At 44.1% G+C, this 18,109-nt stretch overlaps 1 protein-coding gene across 1 annotated transcript in view; it reads right to left on the bottom strand.

Annotated features, from left to right (window-relative positions):
• The window catches only part of TMEM135 (transmembrane protein 135), a 1,155,226-nt gene that overhangs the window by 132,251 nt on the left and 1,004,866 nt on the right, over window positions 1-18,109 (bottom strand). The window contains exon 7 of the mRNA XM_086933979.1: window positions 15,437-15,478. Coding sequence (XP_086790105.1) covers window positions 15,437-15,478 — 42 coding nt within the window. The remainder of the gene's footprint in view (window positions 1-15,436; window positions 15,479-18,109) is intronic.

Genomic DNA, 18,109 nt, shown 5'->3' with positions numbered 1-18,109 from the left:
AACTATCCTATCGACTAGCACTGCGCAACAACACTTTTATCCGTATGTTACACCATTCTCACCAGACCAGCAATGTCAAGAATTGCTGGGTATATGGCCGACTCCCCCCTTACCAGAAAATGAAGGGAGCTCTGCCTCTCTTTCCCTATCCGTTTACACATAATGGTTCGTGCGGAGCATGGTTTGCATTAATGTCCTCCCTAGACAGTAAGTCCACAGTTTCCCAGAGCAATTGGATATGGGGAGACCTGAATACAGTTATGAATAAAGCCTGTTTCCCAGACAAAGATGGCCTTCCCCAAAGGACAGGGACCGATCTAGAAAATGAAGTGTATGGATTAGGAAATTTTACCCTTAACCTCATGATTCTGAACGTTCAGTCCGAGACTAATTTGGACTTGCCGTTTATAACAGTTTTACCAGTGAAAGGTGAATTATGCGTCAGAAAAAATGGTTCAGTACACCTAGGACACAGTGATTGTAATACTGTGGTCGAATTCAGTGATAAAGGAAAGTCTACTTTCAAAGCTTCCCGCCATTCTTATTTTATTTGTGGTCAGACAGCTTATGTACGTCTGCCAGTGGATTGGGATGGAACGTGTTATATTGCGTTCCTACTGCCACCTGTTTTTCTAGCCCCATCCAATTATCATCGAGATACTCGTCTTGTGCATGTTAAACATAAACGAGACCTTCCCCCCGTTATCGACTATTCTGAGTCAGCGTGGGACCAGTATAAAGATTACTTTAAAGGATACTTCTGGTTCATAGGTCCCGTCCAAAACAGTAAGATAATACGAAGGTTGACCAGAACTCTTGAAGCAGTAATGAATGAGACTACTTTTGCCTTAGGAAACCTGACCGAAGAGCAGTCTGCTATGAGACTTGTTGTTCTTCAGAACCGCCTTGTTCTTGACGTCATCCTGGCCGATAGGGGCAGAGCTTGTAGAGTGATCGGATCTAGTTGTTGTGTGTTTATTCCTAATAACGCACCATCAGTATATAAAGCAATAACAAGGCTTCATAACATAGCTCACCAGATGCACCAGAATCCTGACCCCTGGACTTGATCTGGTTGGCTCTGGAATGTAATATCTGCCTGGGGATGGAAAGTACTGTCATTCCTATGAATAATACTGCTTACAGTATTCAGTTGTTGTCTCTGTTTGCAATGTGGGCCAGCGATTTGCGGCTTGTGCGCCACAGCCTGTATTCCCCATCCACGTTCGCGTTCCCGTTCCCGAATGAAAAAGGATGAGCAAATGATGTTATATGAACAGATAGATGGTCTCATGAAAATAGATATATCCTAAAGGGCGCTGTAGGGGCCAAGGAGGGAATGAGGAAATAGAAATTTTTAGGTAGTCAGTGTGACCCCCACTCGCACCCTATCCATGCACCCGTGCCCCATGTATGTCATGTAATTCCTTTCCCGTGCCCGTCATGATAATGCTTCTGCATTTCCGTCTAATGTTAGCATGTCAGTTAGTGAGCCCTTCATGTCTAAAGTACCAATTCCGCATTAGGGCCCACGTTTCCAATGCATTTACATGGTGCACTTTTAAATATTGCACAGCACACGTTTTCCACGTTTTCTGGCTCAGTCGAGCCAGGCCCTTAATTGAGGCTCCGAGCCTCTTCTGTCTCTGAAAGCTGCAGTTTAGGTATGCATCCCTGACCTCTACCTTACTTCCTGCCCAGCGAGCGGTGCCCGGCTCGGCCTGGCCTGCCTGCCAAGACAGTATTTTGCCTACAGTTATCTGCTCAGCCTCCGCAAAAACACATTCCAGTCTAGTGAAATAGGTAAACATATTCCAGCCTGCAGAGCAAAGGGCCCGGCCTTTCTGTCTCCTTACAAGTAATTTACTGCACCCGTTGCCATAGTAGGCCCATGGCCCCGCGCATTGCACCAAGACACGTATGCACCCACTAGCATTCAGTGATGTACGGCCTCTGCCCGAGAGACCTTTTACTTCAGATAATACATCCTCCAAACACAAGATACCAGATATGCTATAGGTGCAGGTCGTTCTGACATCCCAGACACCAAGACTCCTCTACTAGTGCTAAAGTCAAGCCCCCCAGCTCTCCCCAGTTGCACGTCAATACCACGTCATGCTCAGTTGCGCGCGCACCCATGTTGAAGGTTTCTGCTGACCCTGCAGAATTTCTCTATGCATCCACCCACCTATGACACTTCTGTGATGTTTCCAGCACACACCTCCGTGTACGCCTCTGTACACGCCTTCTTTTACGCTCATGTGTTCTTATCTTTCTCTTCTTCACTGGTTACGCCTACTGTATTCAATGCAACTGTACAGTTTTACTATATATAATGTGTGATGTTAATAAAATGTTGAATATCCCTTCCTGAACCTTAGTGGTGATGGAACCCGATGTCCAGTGTCTCGAGCCACTTAATTAAAGCCCGTATGACTCAGATACCACGGACTCTGCCTCTCATTTATTGAGCTATTCTTATTGTCATTTAATGTATAGAAAAATAGTCCCGGTAATTTTATTTACCACAATCCTATTACTCTCTACTTCTCTCATCGGGACAGGTCTCCACACACACATCGTAGCACAAAGACCACAAACCGTGGGAGCACACTGGATACAAACGCAACGAGAAGAGAATAGCTAGATCCATACCAAAGAAAATCAAAAACTTTCCATCCCCATTTAGACAGCAATTCCCAAAACCATCCAATCAACGACCAGTTTCCTTCGTCTACATGAATAGACTCAGAAACCTTATGCAATCTGGAAATGGCTTGGTACACTGTTGGGGCATTATCTGGTATATAAACGCAACAACTAGATTGGATCAATTTGCATACCCCTCCTCTATCTGCAAGTATAACATCCAGGGCAACACGATTCTGCAATGTGATAACACGGTCAGCCTGTAGCTCCACTGTAATATTACTAAGAGCGCCTGCAGTCTCATTTATAGTGGCCTCAACCACTCTCGTAAGCTGTCGTATGTGTCGGCTATTGGCCATAGGACCCCAAAAGGGTAGGAAACCCTTAAAGAAATCTCCTACTTCCTGTAATGCGGTATCTTCCTTATCAAAGACACCTCTAACATATCTCGTCCTGTGGTAATCCATAGCAGCCGTGTACGTAGGGGGAAGCAAAAACGCCACATAACATGTGCCTGAAAAATCAGGTGGCAACCATGTATAGGCTCTGTCTTGACATACAAAATATGTACCTTTAGCTGGCACAAACGGAGGAGAAGTCTGGGAGGCATAAACGTAGGTTTGAGCACATACACTCTCACCTAGATGAGCTTTCGGATTTCGACCATTACCACGTAAACAAAAGTGGCCTCGATGGGGTACAACCCAAATCGGGGGAGACCTCTTCCGTCTCTCCTTTTCTGTCAGGCTAATACTATATCCAGTAACATTTCAACCGATATATGCCTGTGCTTCATCCTTAGGGATAGCATTGTATGCTTCAATATCTCTGATCATATCTACTATTCCCCTAATCAAAGCACTATTGCTCGGGTTGTCTCTCATGGAACGCATAGGGTATACCTCATTCGCATAGATAAACATTGTCTGTAAAGCCCATACAGACCCATTCGAAGAAAAAGGCAATACTAGATATGGCATACCTCTATCCGTCGTATGGGGCATAAGACCACATACCCAGCAATTCGTCGTATTGACAACCAACTGATGCTGATACAAAAGCTGTATGAATGAGTTGTTTACGAATTCCGATCTTCGTGTCTGTTCATGTTCAAGCAAAGTATAGAATTTGTGCAAAGAAACAGTAGTAGAAGAAAGCATAGGTTGAGTAGTGGGTGCAGAAATCAGTGCTGTAGCAGATATAATCCAACCCACACAAGCCAATGTGATACTTAAAAACACAAAAGAACACAGTATAATAAAACATCTGTTACGGACCAATGTACACAATCTCATTTTAAAATTCATTTTCTCAACAACTCTATCTTGTACAAAAGACTCCATCCTCTAACGTGCTGTTCGCGGCAGTTGTTTCTTTTCACTCAAGTGTGCGTCTGTAAGTCCAAGGAACACCCTAGAACAAAACGGAACCGTTGACTTTGCGTCCACACGGCTCACAACCCTGAGTCTTTATACCGCGACCCTACAGCTGAACCCGGATGGTTGTTCAAAAAAGAAAAATACAAAAAAGTCTCTTGTATGTTAGAGTATAGTCCACTCAAAAATATCAAAAACACTCGGATCTTTTATTAGTTCGATCTGCTTCGCAAATTATAGCGCTTTTTGCCAGAAACAGTCTGATCACGAAATAATGTCTCTGGATTCATAGTGTCAAGTCTCATCGATGGAGGCACAGCTTCTTGCAAAACTTCATCATCCTCACGTTCAGACTGAGTCCATTTCAAATGCGCATCACTGTGGTTCCGTGGTTTGCGAAATGGGTTCGATGGTTCCGAACCAGTTCAATAAAGATCGTCGGAAATGGACGATTTTGGTGTCAGCAGACCGCAAATGGCGAGTGTAGCGTGTCTGAGTGTTTTCGTATGGATCGATATAGGAGAACACTCTGTATTCGAGGATTTAGTTTGAACCTCCGGGTTCCATTTTGTATACGGCAGCCATTTTGTGTGGTTGCCCTAACATAGGCCCGATGACTGTGGCCGAACGAGTCCTTGAGACACGTACGCCTTAGCTGACTTCTGGGTGACCTGGTCGAATTGACTCCTTGCCCGAGACTGACCTCGCTGAGCCAGTTCCTTGTTCAGCAGCTGGTCTGATAAAGATCAAAGAGCAGGACGTGCCCGAGTTTATGGTACACTGCTCCCACCTTTCTATCTCCTTTCCAATCTGTTTCTGCCTTTACTTTACGACATAATCATTGATTTGGGTCGAAGGTTTTATGATGGGTTTGTCCGGCCTGATCGAACAGGAAACTAGGAATGTGCGTGGTCATTTCTGGTGGGCTGGACAACGGAAAATGGGATTGACTGAGATTGTCGTCATACGCTACTTTCAAAATGTTACACTGTCATTGGTCACTTTGTATGCACCGAATGCTAATTTGAAATGTTGCCTGAGGCTTGATTTTTGGCATAAAAGACCATGCTCCGCTTACTGAATTTGTGCAGTCTCTGGCGAACCACCCGTGTGTGCTTCGTAGATCTCTGTTCCTGGTTGCAGCCAATAAACTTTGGTCTTTGACGTCATCAAGAAGTATCCCGTGTCTCTGTTTGCCAAGACAGGGGAACTCGAAGGTATTAGGCGTTCTCCCTGACGCCGCTGGGTTCTAAAACCCGGTCCTTCATCACTAAAAGGGACAAAGTTCACAATTCTCTCGCCTTCTGAATCGGGAATACCATCAGCAATGAATTGATCATACGGCAAAGGAAGTGGAAGCTTTTTGGTGTGGGTGGCATGCACCCAATTTTTCCTTCCGGAAACTTTGACAGCTGTCCGAGTCACCAGAAGAGTTTGATAGGGTCCAGTCCACCTCGGCTCAAGGTTTTTCGTCCTCTGAAAATTCCTGACGAAAATCTGGTCGCCAGGTTGGATGGAATCTCCCGCATCCACAGAAGCTGAAGGTAAAGTATCATACACCTGTTGGTGAAGAACACGCAATTTAGCAGTCAAATCATGTAGATAGTCAACCAACATAGGGTACTCAATGTCGCTGTATTTCTTTGGCCGCGGCACACCCCAAACATTCGCCGGACGTCCAAAGACCACTTCATACGGACTAAGTCCCATGCGAGAATGCACCGTCGTCCTTGTTGACAAAAGCGCCAACAGCAAGGCATCGGGCCATGCTAGGTCAGAGCTCGCTTGTATCTTAGCCAACTTCAACTTAAGAGTGCCATTGTAGCATTTAACCAAACCAGCTGACTGGGGGTGATTTGCGGCATGAAACTTCTGCCTTATTCCCAAACCTGCACACACTTTCTTCATAACTTGACCCACAAATTCACTTCCATTGTCACTCCATACCATTCTCGGCAAACCGAACCTAGGGAAAAACTCCTTCAATAAGACCTTAGCTCTAGGTAAGGCAGTATTATCCTTTAGAGGGTAAGCCTCTACCCATCTTGAAAAGGCACAAACAACCACAAGAAAATACTTTAGGTTGTTGCATCTCTCCATATGAATAAAGTCCAACTGTAGAACCTCAAACGGACACGTCGGAGGAGCAAAATGACCTGCTGGAGTTGGGGTTCCCTTACCAGGATTGTGCATCATACAAACCATACAATTTCTCACCAGATTCTCAGCACATTTCGGAATTCCAGCATTCTGCCATACTGGAGCCAACAACTTACATATCCCTTTCGAACTGATGTGAGCCATTCCATGTGCCATCGTAACCACTGGAAGCACATACACATCAGGCAACAACCATCGCTGATGTTCTGACAATTCAATCCAACAGCCAGTCGAGTCCAACATTCCCGTACTCTCTCTCCACACGCTCAATTCTTTCTCAGTAGCTTCAGCCTGAATCAATTTCACATTCTCTATTGTATCTTCACACATTCCTCTATCCGGAACCCATCTCGCAGGGCCTGCAACATACATTTGACTCATCACATCTTTCGCTGTTTCTCTCGCTACTTCATCCGCAAATGCATTACCACGACCAACGTCATCCGTAATCTTCTTATGTGCACTGCATTTCACAATCGCAACTTGCGTTGGCAACGTAAGTGACTCAAGAAGTTCATTCACCAACTGTCCATGCTGAATCTTCGTACCATGGGAAGTAAGGAATCCACGTTCCTTCCACAAACGTCCAAAGCTGTGAGCAACACCAAACGCATATTGGCTATCGGTATACACTGTCACTCTCCACAAGCAGAACAAACCCATAATTGAAAGGCACAATGCATGTAATAAAGAACATAGGAAAGAAAACAATGTCTGATAGTGAGCAAGATAAGGCATGTGTAAGGAGACTAAAAGTTAACGATGTCATGAACAATGATTGGTAATCTCAGACAACGATCAAACCAGGAAAATTGACTCGGCAGGGTCAGTTTCAGGCGAAGGAATCAGGTTCTTGCAATTCACCTCGAAGTCAAGAAAGACCCTGTTAATATGTACAAATACAAGAAGGCCAGGTTGCTTCATTCGTTCAACCACATTTGTCGGCCTGCGTGATGGCAAGACAAAATGGAGGCCTTAAACAAAATGGAACCCATGTTCGAAACGAAATCTCTAAATGGTGAATTCGCTAGCTAACGTGACGAATTCACTCCACATTAGTCGCATTCGCCAAATACGGTCCGACATCACCAAAATCGTGGCGGAACCATGACCTTTCGTAACAAGGCCCATTTTCACAGAACCACAGGTAGAGGATGTGGCGTAAGGGCCAGAGCTGCAGACTATGGAGCTGGGAAACCGGGTTTGAGTTTTAGCGTCAGCTTAACATCCTTGATTCTGGGAAAGCACTTAATCTCCCAGTGCTTAAAATTAATGTATCCTTGCATTAAGAAACTGGCGCCAATGTAAAGTGCTCCAATACCTTCAGGTGGTGTTTGGCAGTATATAAAACTGCACAAAAAAAGTAACTGGTGCTTATGTAAAGCGGTCCACTACCTTAGGGTGGTGCTGGCGCTACATAAAACTGCCCACAAAAAAACAAATGTGAAAAGCAGAGTCGGGGAGGAGGATATCTGTGCAATGGGAGTTCAGTGTGGGCAAGCAGTGACTGGTGGGAGGTTGACGGGCAACCAACAGCAAATGTGGGCAACAATGGGGAGATTAAGTGATTTGCCTCAGTTTACAGTGTCCTCGTGTAAAATTACTTGTGTTAATGTAAAGCGCTTCAATACCTTCGGGTGGTGTTGGCGCAATATAAAACTGCACAAAAATGTGAAAAGCAGAGTCGAGGGAGGAGGGGATATGTTCCACAGAGTTCAGCAGGGCAAGCAGTGACGAACAGGATTTGGGTGGGCAACCAACAGCAAAGGAAGGCTGCCACAGGGAGATTAAGTGATTTGGCCATAATCACAAAATGTGTAACTGAGGCCGAGGCTAGGGAGATGATACAACATCCTCTTGGGAGAGTATGTGGCGTAAGGGCCACAGCTACCGACTATGAAGCTGGGAAACCAGGTTTGAGTTTTAGCATCGGCTTAACATCTTTGATTCTGCTCAAATCACTTAATCTCCCAGTGCCCGCAAGAAATAATGTGTCCTTGTGTAAAGGAACTGGTGCTAACTTAAAGCACTCCAATACCGTTGGGCTGTATTGGCACTATATAAAATTGCACAAAAAAGCAACTGGAGCTAATGTAAAGCGCTTCACTACTTTCGGGTGCTGTAGGTGATATATAAAACTGCACTAAACAACCAGAAAGAATCAAAGAGTCAGACTGGTTTACAGCAGTGAACACAAGGAAATACATTGCATCGGCAACCACATTAAAAACACAACTTTTGCCATGGACACCTAGGTGAAGGCAGACCTTGATGACATCAAGACTCAGCCTGGCTCCTTTGAATAGAATTCAAGGTAAGCAACAATGGCACATGGAAACACTTCACCATGAATGCAGAAAAAGTAAGAAAGTGTCCCAACGGGAGAAATTTGAAGAAATAGAGCCCTACCATATGAAATGAGAAGCAACAAGGTGAGACACAAACAATCAGTCAATCAAACAGTACTTATATCGCGTGGCTTTATCACCCATGTGCTGAGGTCTGCGAGTGAAGGTGAAGTTCGAAAGTGGTGGGGGAGGTTGTTCCAGGACTTGGCAGCGAGGTAGGAGAAGGAATGACCTCTACTACGGCTTCGGCGGATGCAGGCGATGTGAGTGAGGGGGAGGCGAGGGAGGCGGAGCGCAGTTGTCTGGCAAGCTGGTGGAAAGTCAGGCAGAGGTTGAAGTAGGTCGGTCCCAGGTTGTGGAGGCCTTGTAGGCGTGGGTTAGTATCTTGAACTGGCAACTGACAGTTCAATCATTTTACACTGGAGAATTGGGGCTATGCAATTACAAGAAGACACAGGCAATTTAGGAGCTCTGACATGCCCTGTGATAACGCAGATCTGATTCAATTGAGGTCTGATTTTCCAGCTATAAACACCATTGTCATTGCTGAATGACCACATATGGTATAAACACACACACACACACACCTAGTACCCACACGTGTGGAAAATAAACAGACTACACGTGTGCCAAGTAATACCAGCCATGCATAAAAAGTCCAATCACCATGGCAGCTATAGACTAAAAGGGCATTATGAGACAGAACACCACCACTCACTAGAACGAAAAAGACTACAATGGCGGTTTAAAGCAGTGATGGGGGAGGTGGTGATATGTGGACGTGGCAAGCACCAGGAGTTGCGAGGGCGAAAGCAGAGATGGGAGGAAAGAAGTGGAGAAAACAAACAAAGCAGCAACGAAGGGAAAAGCAGTGATGGGGAGGGGTGATTTGTGGATGGGACAAAGACTGGAATGTGCGAGGGATCAAGCAGAGATGGGAAGAAGGAGGTGGGAGTTACGAAAAGCCACAACAATAAGAAAAGCAGTGGCAGGGGAGAGGGTGATCTTGGACGGGGCATGATAGCGGTTAGGAGAAGACAGAACTGATAATAGCACGAGCAGTGTGTAGAGTGCTGAAATAGAAAGAAAAAAGTAAGTCCAAAAATGGTCGTAAAAACGGGAGCAGAGGATGTTTACAAGTACCTGGTCCATGTTTTTGCGGAGGACTAAAGACAAGAAGAGGCATGATCATGCACACCAGGGCCAAATGGTGACAAAGAATATGAGAAAGACCATGTAGCAAGGAAAAGGGAAGCCAGTGGGTGGACTAAAGCCCACAACATGTCTCTTCAAGACAGCGCATGCGCTGTCTAGCCGAGACCTAAAGAGAGCCAGAAGCACTGGTTTTCAACTGCACTACAAGCATACCAACAGTGAAATTACACTTCTGGGAGTTACAAAAACTTAGAAACTAAGAATATACATTATTCTGTTAAATTACTTCTCACAGGTGAGAGACAGCAGATGATTAGTAAGACCCTGCAACACAGGCTTTGAAATGTAGGGAGCTGAATCTTAAATTAATCTGTGTCCTTTTCGAGAACTATATAAAGCGTAATGGAACAGCATTTCCAAATATATGATGTGAACTTAGCTTGGTAGTTGAATGTTTTTCGTACTAGATGAAAGAAAAGTCGGTAAAGTACATAATGTTTGTCTTAGCATTCTCGTCACTAGCAGTAAAAGTACATGATTCATCAGGGCAGAGATACTCATTGAATTTCTTGAATTACTTCCAATTGTCTTCTTAAGTGACATGGCACAAAATTGTGTAAAATATAACTTGCCTTTATGTAGCAGAGGAACCCTTGTCATTATCTTTATGGGAACCTGCACAATGATCACTTTAATAGAGTTGGGAAAACATCAAATAAAACTTGCAGGGTGTGAGTGCTCATGGAAATGCTATGCTCCAAAGTTAGTAGTGGGAGCAGCACAGACTGTAGTGTGGCATCCAGGATTTGACTGGGGGTTACAGGAAACACTGCAAAGGACTATATATAACAAAGAGAAAACAGAATAACAAAATGACAGGGGGTTACAGAAAACACTGCACAGCACTGCAACAATGACTGGGGGTTACAGAAAACACTGCAAAGAACTATAAAAGAGAAAACAGAATAACAAAATGGCAGGGGGTTACAGGAAACAAAGCAAAGTACTAAAGAAAAACAGAACAAGCATAACAAGCAAATATGTACTTTTCTACGATTAATGGGAGTAGCTGCTAGTTGAGATAGAAGACAAAAAGATAAATAACGCCAAATGTTGCTTACTGAAAGCACTCTGCCCCTTAAAGCGCGCAGCTCTTACAAAGCTCTCTAAAAGCGTTTTCTGTATGTTTGGCGAGGACATGGGTTTCCTTTAATCTCACAACATTACCTTGAATAGTGTATATAGTAAAAGCCTTTAGGTCAATAAACTGCATTAGATATAGGGAACACATCCTCGCTTTAGTCAATATTTCATCTCCGGCCAACTAAGCTACTTTTTAGTACAGTCAATATTTGAAGATAATTTGCTGCTATCTAAGATGAGTGGGGGACTGCATGAACAAGGGCCATCAAGGTGTTTTACTGTTTTCCATTGAAACAAATGGGATTTTATTGCACTACTATTGACAACCTTTTCAGGCGCCACAGCAGGTGTAAAGCATGCCAGGCATCTGTCAGTGTTTCCAAGGCCACAGGCCTGATTTGTAGTATGGAGGATGGGCCACTACGTCACAAACATGATGACTATCACATCAGCCATATTGGAAGTGTCATAGGAAATAGTCCACTTGTAATAACATGGAGGGGGTACGGGTCACATTTGTGACGGAGTGTTCAATCCACCAAAGTTTAACACCTTTGCTGCGGTGACTATTCCGCCGCAGCGCTAAGGGGGCGGGGCGGGCGTGCGGCGCGGCCATGCTGGTGATGGAACCACTCCGTCACCAGCCTCGGTTGAGCTGTGCTCATGGCGGAGCGGTTCCGTCATGGACCCGCCCGCTCAATGGAACGCCCAGCGTAGGTGCGGAATCCGCGCCGCGCAGGCGCTGTGTGCGGGCCATGACAGAACCGCTCCGTCATCAGCACAGCGCTACCACGGCTGATGACGGAGCGGTTCCGTCATCAGCGTCGAAAAGGTTAAACCAGGCCCATCGTCATAAAAAGATATCACAGTAAAAAAAAATCCTTGAATGAGTTGATGGTTTTATGTTAGAAACATACCACCGAGCCCTTCACTCGAAGCACCACATGAACTACATTACCAAAATGTGCTCTGCTGCATTTCTGTTAGGTCCACACAGACATGAAAGCATAAATCCTGATTCTATTCACAAAAAGTGGCCTCCAGGCCACTGCTCAATGTTGTAATGTATGGGAGTGCAGTCATCGGATTCCTGACTGTCCATGCCAATATCTCTCATTTTCATGGGTCCAAGCAGGTGAAGGCAGCAAAACAGCTCAGTGGATGAATGCAGATGCTGCAGAGATGTGTGTGCAACCTACAGGTCACATGCTTGGATCCACGGACCAGTACCGCTTTTGTAGGGTTATGGCAATTTTCGTACAAACTTTGTAAAGTTCATAACACAACAGTAGGGATATTATATACTGCTGGGATGGAAAATTCGTATGCATGGTAATGCACCCCTGCCCTGAATGCATAACTTAAATGATGTCTGGATCCCTAATGCTTATTTTTGTTATCTTGGGCAAAGATGGATCATGCGTGTGCGCCATGACATAGGCCTGCCTCATGAATTGCAATGTTGTTGGACCGGGAGGGTCGCCTAAAGCACAATCCTCAAAGTGGTGGAAGATTACTGCCTTCACCAGGAGTTAGTGAAACTTGAGGGGTTGGGCCTTTAAATTAGCCCAAGGATAGACCACATTAGTAATATATAGACATTTGTTGAGCCTTGGCTGAAATTATTCTTCACAACTTTATTATTTGCGGTTCAGGGTTTTAATTACCTGAAACCTTGGTTGTGTATTAACCAATCTTTTGATTATTTAAAACACTTTTTCTTATCTCAAACACATTAGAAAAATTAGAACAAAGGTATCAAGGGCTATTGAGCCTGATCAAATCATAATGACATATCATACATTAAAAACAGATACTTGTGACATTCAAATGACATCAACACAGACTTTGCTTTAAACAATACCTATTTTCAAAACATTCTATTTAATGCAGAACACCTAATTTGACACCTGAATGAGATTAACCCAAAGAAAACCAGTCTTGTATTTCTCACCAGCAAGAGTCAATGCTGAATGTAAGTTTTTTGGAAAGACTTTTATATGCCCGCAAAAGGTTTAGGGATTGACAGACAATAATTTTCAGGGTACCTATCACAGTCCTTTGTTTGCCCAAAGTAAAGACTACATTTTATTTATTCAACTCCCTTTTCGCAGAGAAAATCGACGCGTTTCGACTTCATCAGTTTGAGGTCTCTTAAGGACCAAAGACGCTTTTACTTTTTCAATCAGCACTGTTGAAAAGCTTCCATTTTTCTATATTGTTGCATCTCACTGCTTCAAAGGGATTGTACACAGGTTAGATTTATAGTAGCCTTCAGTTTTTTTGGCACTATACGTTTATCTCTGAATCGTTCGATCACTTCAAATGTTGTGCCTCTCTCATAAAGGAAATTTTGTGTGCGCTCAGCTTCCCTGAAAACTTTGCTACGACCTTTTTTGTCCCAGTTACTTGATACACTTCTTGCCAATACTCCAACAACACTTTTTTTCATTTCAAACAGCATTCTCCAATGGTGCACAGACGGAGACGGAGAACGCTGTTGGAATTGATCAAAAGTGCTGTTGAAGTATCAGTAAGAAGTATTAAGATAAAGTATGTTATTGGTTTTCAGAGAAATAAAACATGCCTGCAAACATAGCAAGCATAAGAAAGCAGAGGCAAACAGCGACAACCCCTGACCATAGAACAATAGAAGGATCCACATCACACTCCCATTAGCCAAAAAAGTTCCCAACATATACCCCATATTTTGCGATGTTTCTGTGGGTAACCACGAGCTGCGCACACTGGCTCCTCCATCTTTGAACACCAGTCCATGGCATTCTGCCACGCATGCAAATCAGGGTAGTCCAGTGCCGGGCAACATCATGCTACCCCAACAGGGTACCCAAACCCACCAAGTATCTCTCAGACCTCCTGCTGCCCAAGTCCTCCAGTACACTGCAAATCATAATCTGAGGTGTACAACCTATCGGCCTACCCAACACATCTGGCAAGACCCCCAAAAGTTGGGACCAATATTACTGTATTATGGAACATGGCCAAAACACATGATAAAAATCTGTGTTATCAGCACCACATTTATGGCAAGTGGGCGCTGCCAGACTACCCACCTTCCAAATGTAAATGTAAATGTATTTGAGCTTATATAGCGCACAGCTACCCGCAGTGGGTTTCCCGGCGCTTGCTTAGGGAACCCGTCCTGGTATTCCCCTGTGAGATAACCCCGGCAGGGTATCCACAAGGTGAAAGTCAGGCATCCCGCCGCGAGGGGCCGTTGTGGAGATTAAGCAAGCTATTGCCCAGAGTCGCAGAGTGTGAACCTGTGAGTCGAGAAGGCACCGGAGCGAGAATTATCGAGTCTGTGGAATTTTTAGCCCAAGACCCGCCGAGGCGGGGAATTGAACCCTGGTCCAGGGCCGATCTCAGCTTCCGGGTCTGCCGCCTCTAACCCCTGAGCCACACTTCTTCCAAAGCCGCTCAAGCATCAAATAGGTTGTATGAAGAGCATTTAGTTGGATCATACGAAGTTGGAAAGACTTCTCTCCATTTCCCATCCTCCAAGCCACGAATCCAAGCCTCCCAGTGAGAGCGGAGGGCCAGGAACAAGTCAGGGGAGTTCATGACCAGGGAACGGTAGATCTGTGTGACTCCCCCTGTCCCAAAGGTGACATAAGGACCTAAACCTCCATAGGGCTAAACTCAGGGATCTCCATCAGAGCAGTCTGGTGCGACGACAAGCCATGGCAAATCTGCAGGAAGTGGAAGAACTGGGTTTGGTGTAGGTGGAAGTCGGCCTGTAACTCGGATAAGGTGTGAATGTTTGAACCCTGCCACATATCTCCTAGATGAGAAATGTCAATTCGATCCCACCGTCCAAACCCTTCCAGTTTTGCCACAAGCCTAAGTATCTCTCACTCTTCTTAATGCCTCTCCCCACCCAACCACAGCTACATAAAACATTAAGAGCACCTCTAATGTGCACAACACAAAACACTTACCAAACAGGTGATATTATAAGCATACAGCCCACCAACCACTTACAACCTACAAAGTGGAATTCTACCTATTTACTGAAAGCACTTTAGCACCTTGTCATGGGTAAAACATGCCATTTGAATGCAACTACAATCCACTACATCATAATACAATGCAGAGGACTGCTATGCTGCCCACAAGGGGGAAATATGAGTATTTCAAGATGGTGGAAGCACACATTTTCTGCCCAATCAAAACATGTACTCCTAGCTCCCAACATGTGGTTAGAGACAAAACCCATCTCCTGGTGATTCTCACAGTCTGTCAACAGCTGCACATTCAAGCCAGACCAAAACCAGGAATCCCACACATTTTGATATAATCTTGCTGAGGAGGCCACATATATTTTTCAATGAAGGTCTGGATCCATGCCACATTTTCAGGATACCCACTATGTAAATGAGGTCCATTGACATTGATAGAACGTACATTTGTATTACATGGAAATGCTGATTATCTAATATGCATTAGGTCCTCCTATGGACCTACGCTGTACACCGATGTCATAAAATATCCACACACTGAATTAAATTCCACTAGCCACTCCCACGCTGGCACAGACCAGGATTACAAAAAAGACTCCAGGCTTGCGGTTCACAGACTTACTTCAGTGCTGAGAAGGAGAATCCTTTCAAGCCATCTTTGCACCTGAAAGCAGAAAAATCGTGTTGTTATTTTTGCCAAAAAGTATACAATAGAGCAATTGTTAAGCAGCTTCATGCATGGAAATCTGGCACACAGGCAGGGATCATTCACAGTAGGTATTAGATATAAAGGCAGACACTGGTTGGCTTTATATAAGCAGTAAAGATAACTGTGTACACTCTGGAAGGATTAGTCCACACAAAACATTTCTCAGGGTGTCAGCACGAAATAACAATGATCATAAACATAAGGCAAATGTATATGAGCTGAATACTGGATCACTTTTGTAAGGAGCACCTTTCACCTAGACAGAAATCTATCCTTCAGGGGTGGCTGCCAAACAGGACGCCCGGCTCTGGCAGCTGCCTGGGACTCGCTGGGAACAAGATGTTGGCGGCTCGAGTGCCTTTGATCGTGGCACAGATTTCCTTCCCTATAACTTTGTGATACTTGGCCAAGGTTTTAGCATTAGGAGCTGCTCGACACTGTACACCCCCTGGCGCGGCTGGCATCCCATCCTGGGCAGTGGAGAGCTGAGATCTGACAACTGCAGTTGCTGGTTTACACTGTAGATCTCTGCAGCAGCGTGTACATGTGGTGGCTGAAGGAGAACCGAGTTCATTTAAAAAGCTGGGAAGAGGCTAGAACTGTTTGGGAGTTGCCTTACATCTTGCAAGCTGTTTGATAACCGAACCATATCCTATAACAAATGAATACTGTATGATAATCAATGGCATAGCTAGGCGAGTCACTATAAACTTAGTCGCATCCGACTAAAACCCTATCATCTCTGTGGCAACTGGCTAAGAACATATAAATCTCTCTAGGTGCTGGGCAAAATCCTACAAACAATGGCACTGGGGATCAATGCCCTATAATTTATGTTATCACTAAGCAAGACTTTATAACTATCGTGATGGCTGCTGTAGCATTTATAATTTCTCTGGTAGCTGAGAAAAGGCCTGTAATCTTTCTGGGGGTTGCTTAATATTGCAGACTATGCCTTGATAGATGGAGAAATTAATATAATCCTTTTGGTACATGGCTAACATCTTATGATCTTAGATTTTGATCCACAAAAAATTATCATCTGTGTCAAAACTGGGAGACCCCATTTAATCTTTACGTAAATTGGCTAAAAACCTATAAAAAAAAATATATATATATATATATACATAGTAGCGGGTGCATACTTGATAATGTACAGCCTGCTTTGGTTGGTGAACAAGACTCTATAGTAAGGGAAATTGACATAATTCTTGAATCAAAATCGTAGCTCAGCGAGATCATATAAATTGAGTCAAAACTGGCATCACCAAATCTCTGTGGTGGGAGTCCAAATAGCTGCCGTCCCTCTGGCAACTGGATTAGACCCTATCATTTTTTGCCATTGATTAGAAATACATTATAATCCTTCTGCAGGCTGGCCAAGCACCTATAATCTCTCTGGTACTAGTAATCTTTGTCGAAGTTGCCTAATATCGCATAACCTGTTTTAGGAGCTGTACCCGGCATTGTACTATATGTTACAGATGGACCAATCCTGTAATCTCGGTCATTGCTGGGCGAGACCTCAGAATTTCTGCCATAGTTTTGAAAGCCCCTTTAGTCGCTGGGGTGGCTGGCCAATGAGTAAAATTCTCTCTGGTGGCTAGGCAAGTTCTGTCATCTTTGTAGTAGCGGCCTAACGCCATATAAACAGCTGAGCAAGACCACCTTTGTACAGATACCTTATACACTACAATAAACATTATAGGAAGATGGTGAGGCCCTGTAGTCTGTGGCAGGTCTGAGTGAAACCCAATCATCTATGTTTTTCAGGTTCTGCAACCTCTGTAGTAAATAGACAATATTTTAATTATCACTGACATAGTTGGGCGAGATTCAATATAGCTTTAAAATAAAGACCTATCTAGTTTTTTTTTTTTATTATGACAAAGCTTTATATTTCCAATAAGTACCGAAAAAATAGGGCGATTCATAGTAATCATTCAGCCATGCCGCCCTTTTCACATAATTTGATCATAAGAGAAAATAACATAACTTACTGGTGGAGTTCGAAAGCTCAGTAAAGTTTGGAAATGCGACTTGTGAAATGTTCTCACGAAAAAACCTTGCTACCAACATTTGAAAGTCTCCAAGCCATGCTGTACATGACTACTCAAAACTAAAAGACGTTTATAATAAACACATCGCAGACGTACAGCAAGGTTGTTGTTTCAATAAACATGTCAGCTAAACAAACGTCAAACGCTTTAGAAAGGAAACCGTTCTCTGCGCGTGCACAATCGAGCCACTAGATGGCAGGATTCGACTATTTCTCAACTAGACGGCTCCTTACAGAGGGCAGAAAGTTCATAAACACAGGCCAGCTCTTTATGTTCGTCCAAATGCTGCGGCAGGTGACTACAACTATAATTATCTGACTACTATGACCTTTACCGGAGAAGACTTTATGTTCCCATCTTCTAGTCACAACACGTTTTATTAGAAATGTTTTTAAGTTTACTTGATGCAAAAAATTGTCGCGACGTGACTTGCATTTTGTTGAATACCTCTCCATATAGTGGGTGCTCTACACTGACTTCGGGTTCTTATTTCCCCTTAAAGGGGAGAACCGAATACAAACCGAGC

The sequence above is a fragment of the Lissotriton vulgaris genome, chromosome 8 (assembly GCF_964263255.1).
Source record: "Lissotriton vulgaris chromosome 8, aLisVul1.2, whole genome shotgun sequence".
Taxonomy (NCBI): domain Eukaryota; kingdom Metazoa; phylum Chordata; class Amphibia; order Caudata; family Salamandridae; genus Lissotriton; species Lissotriton vulgaris.
The sequence above is the reverse complement of the archived record's forward strand: the minus strand, read 5'-3'. Positions and strand labels throughout refer to the sequence as shown.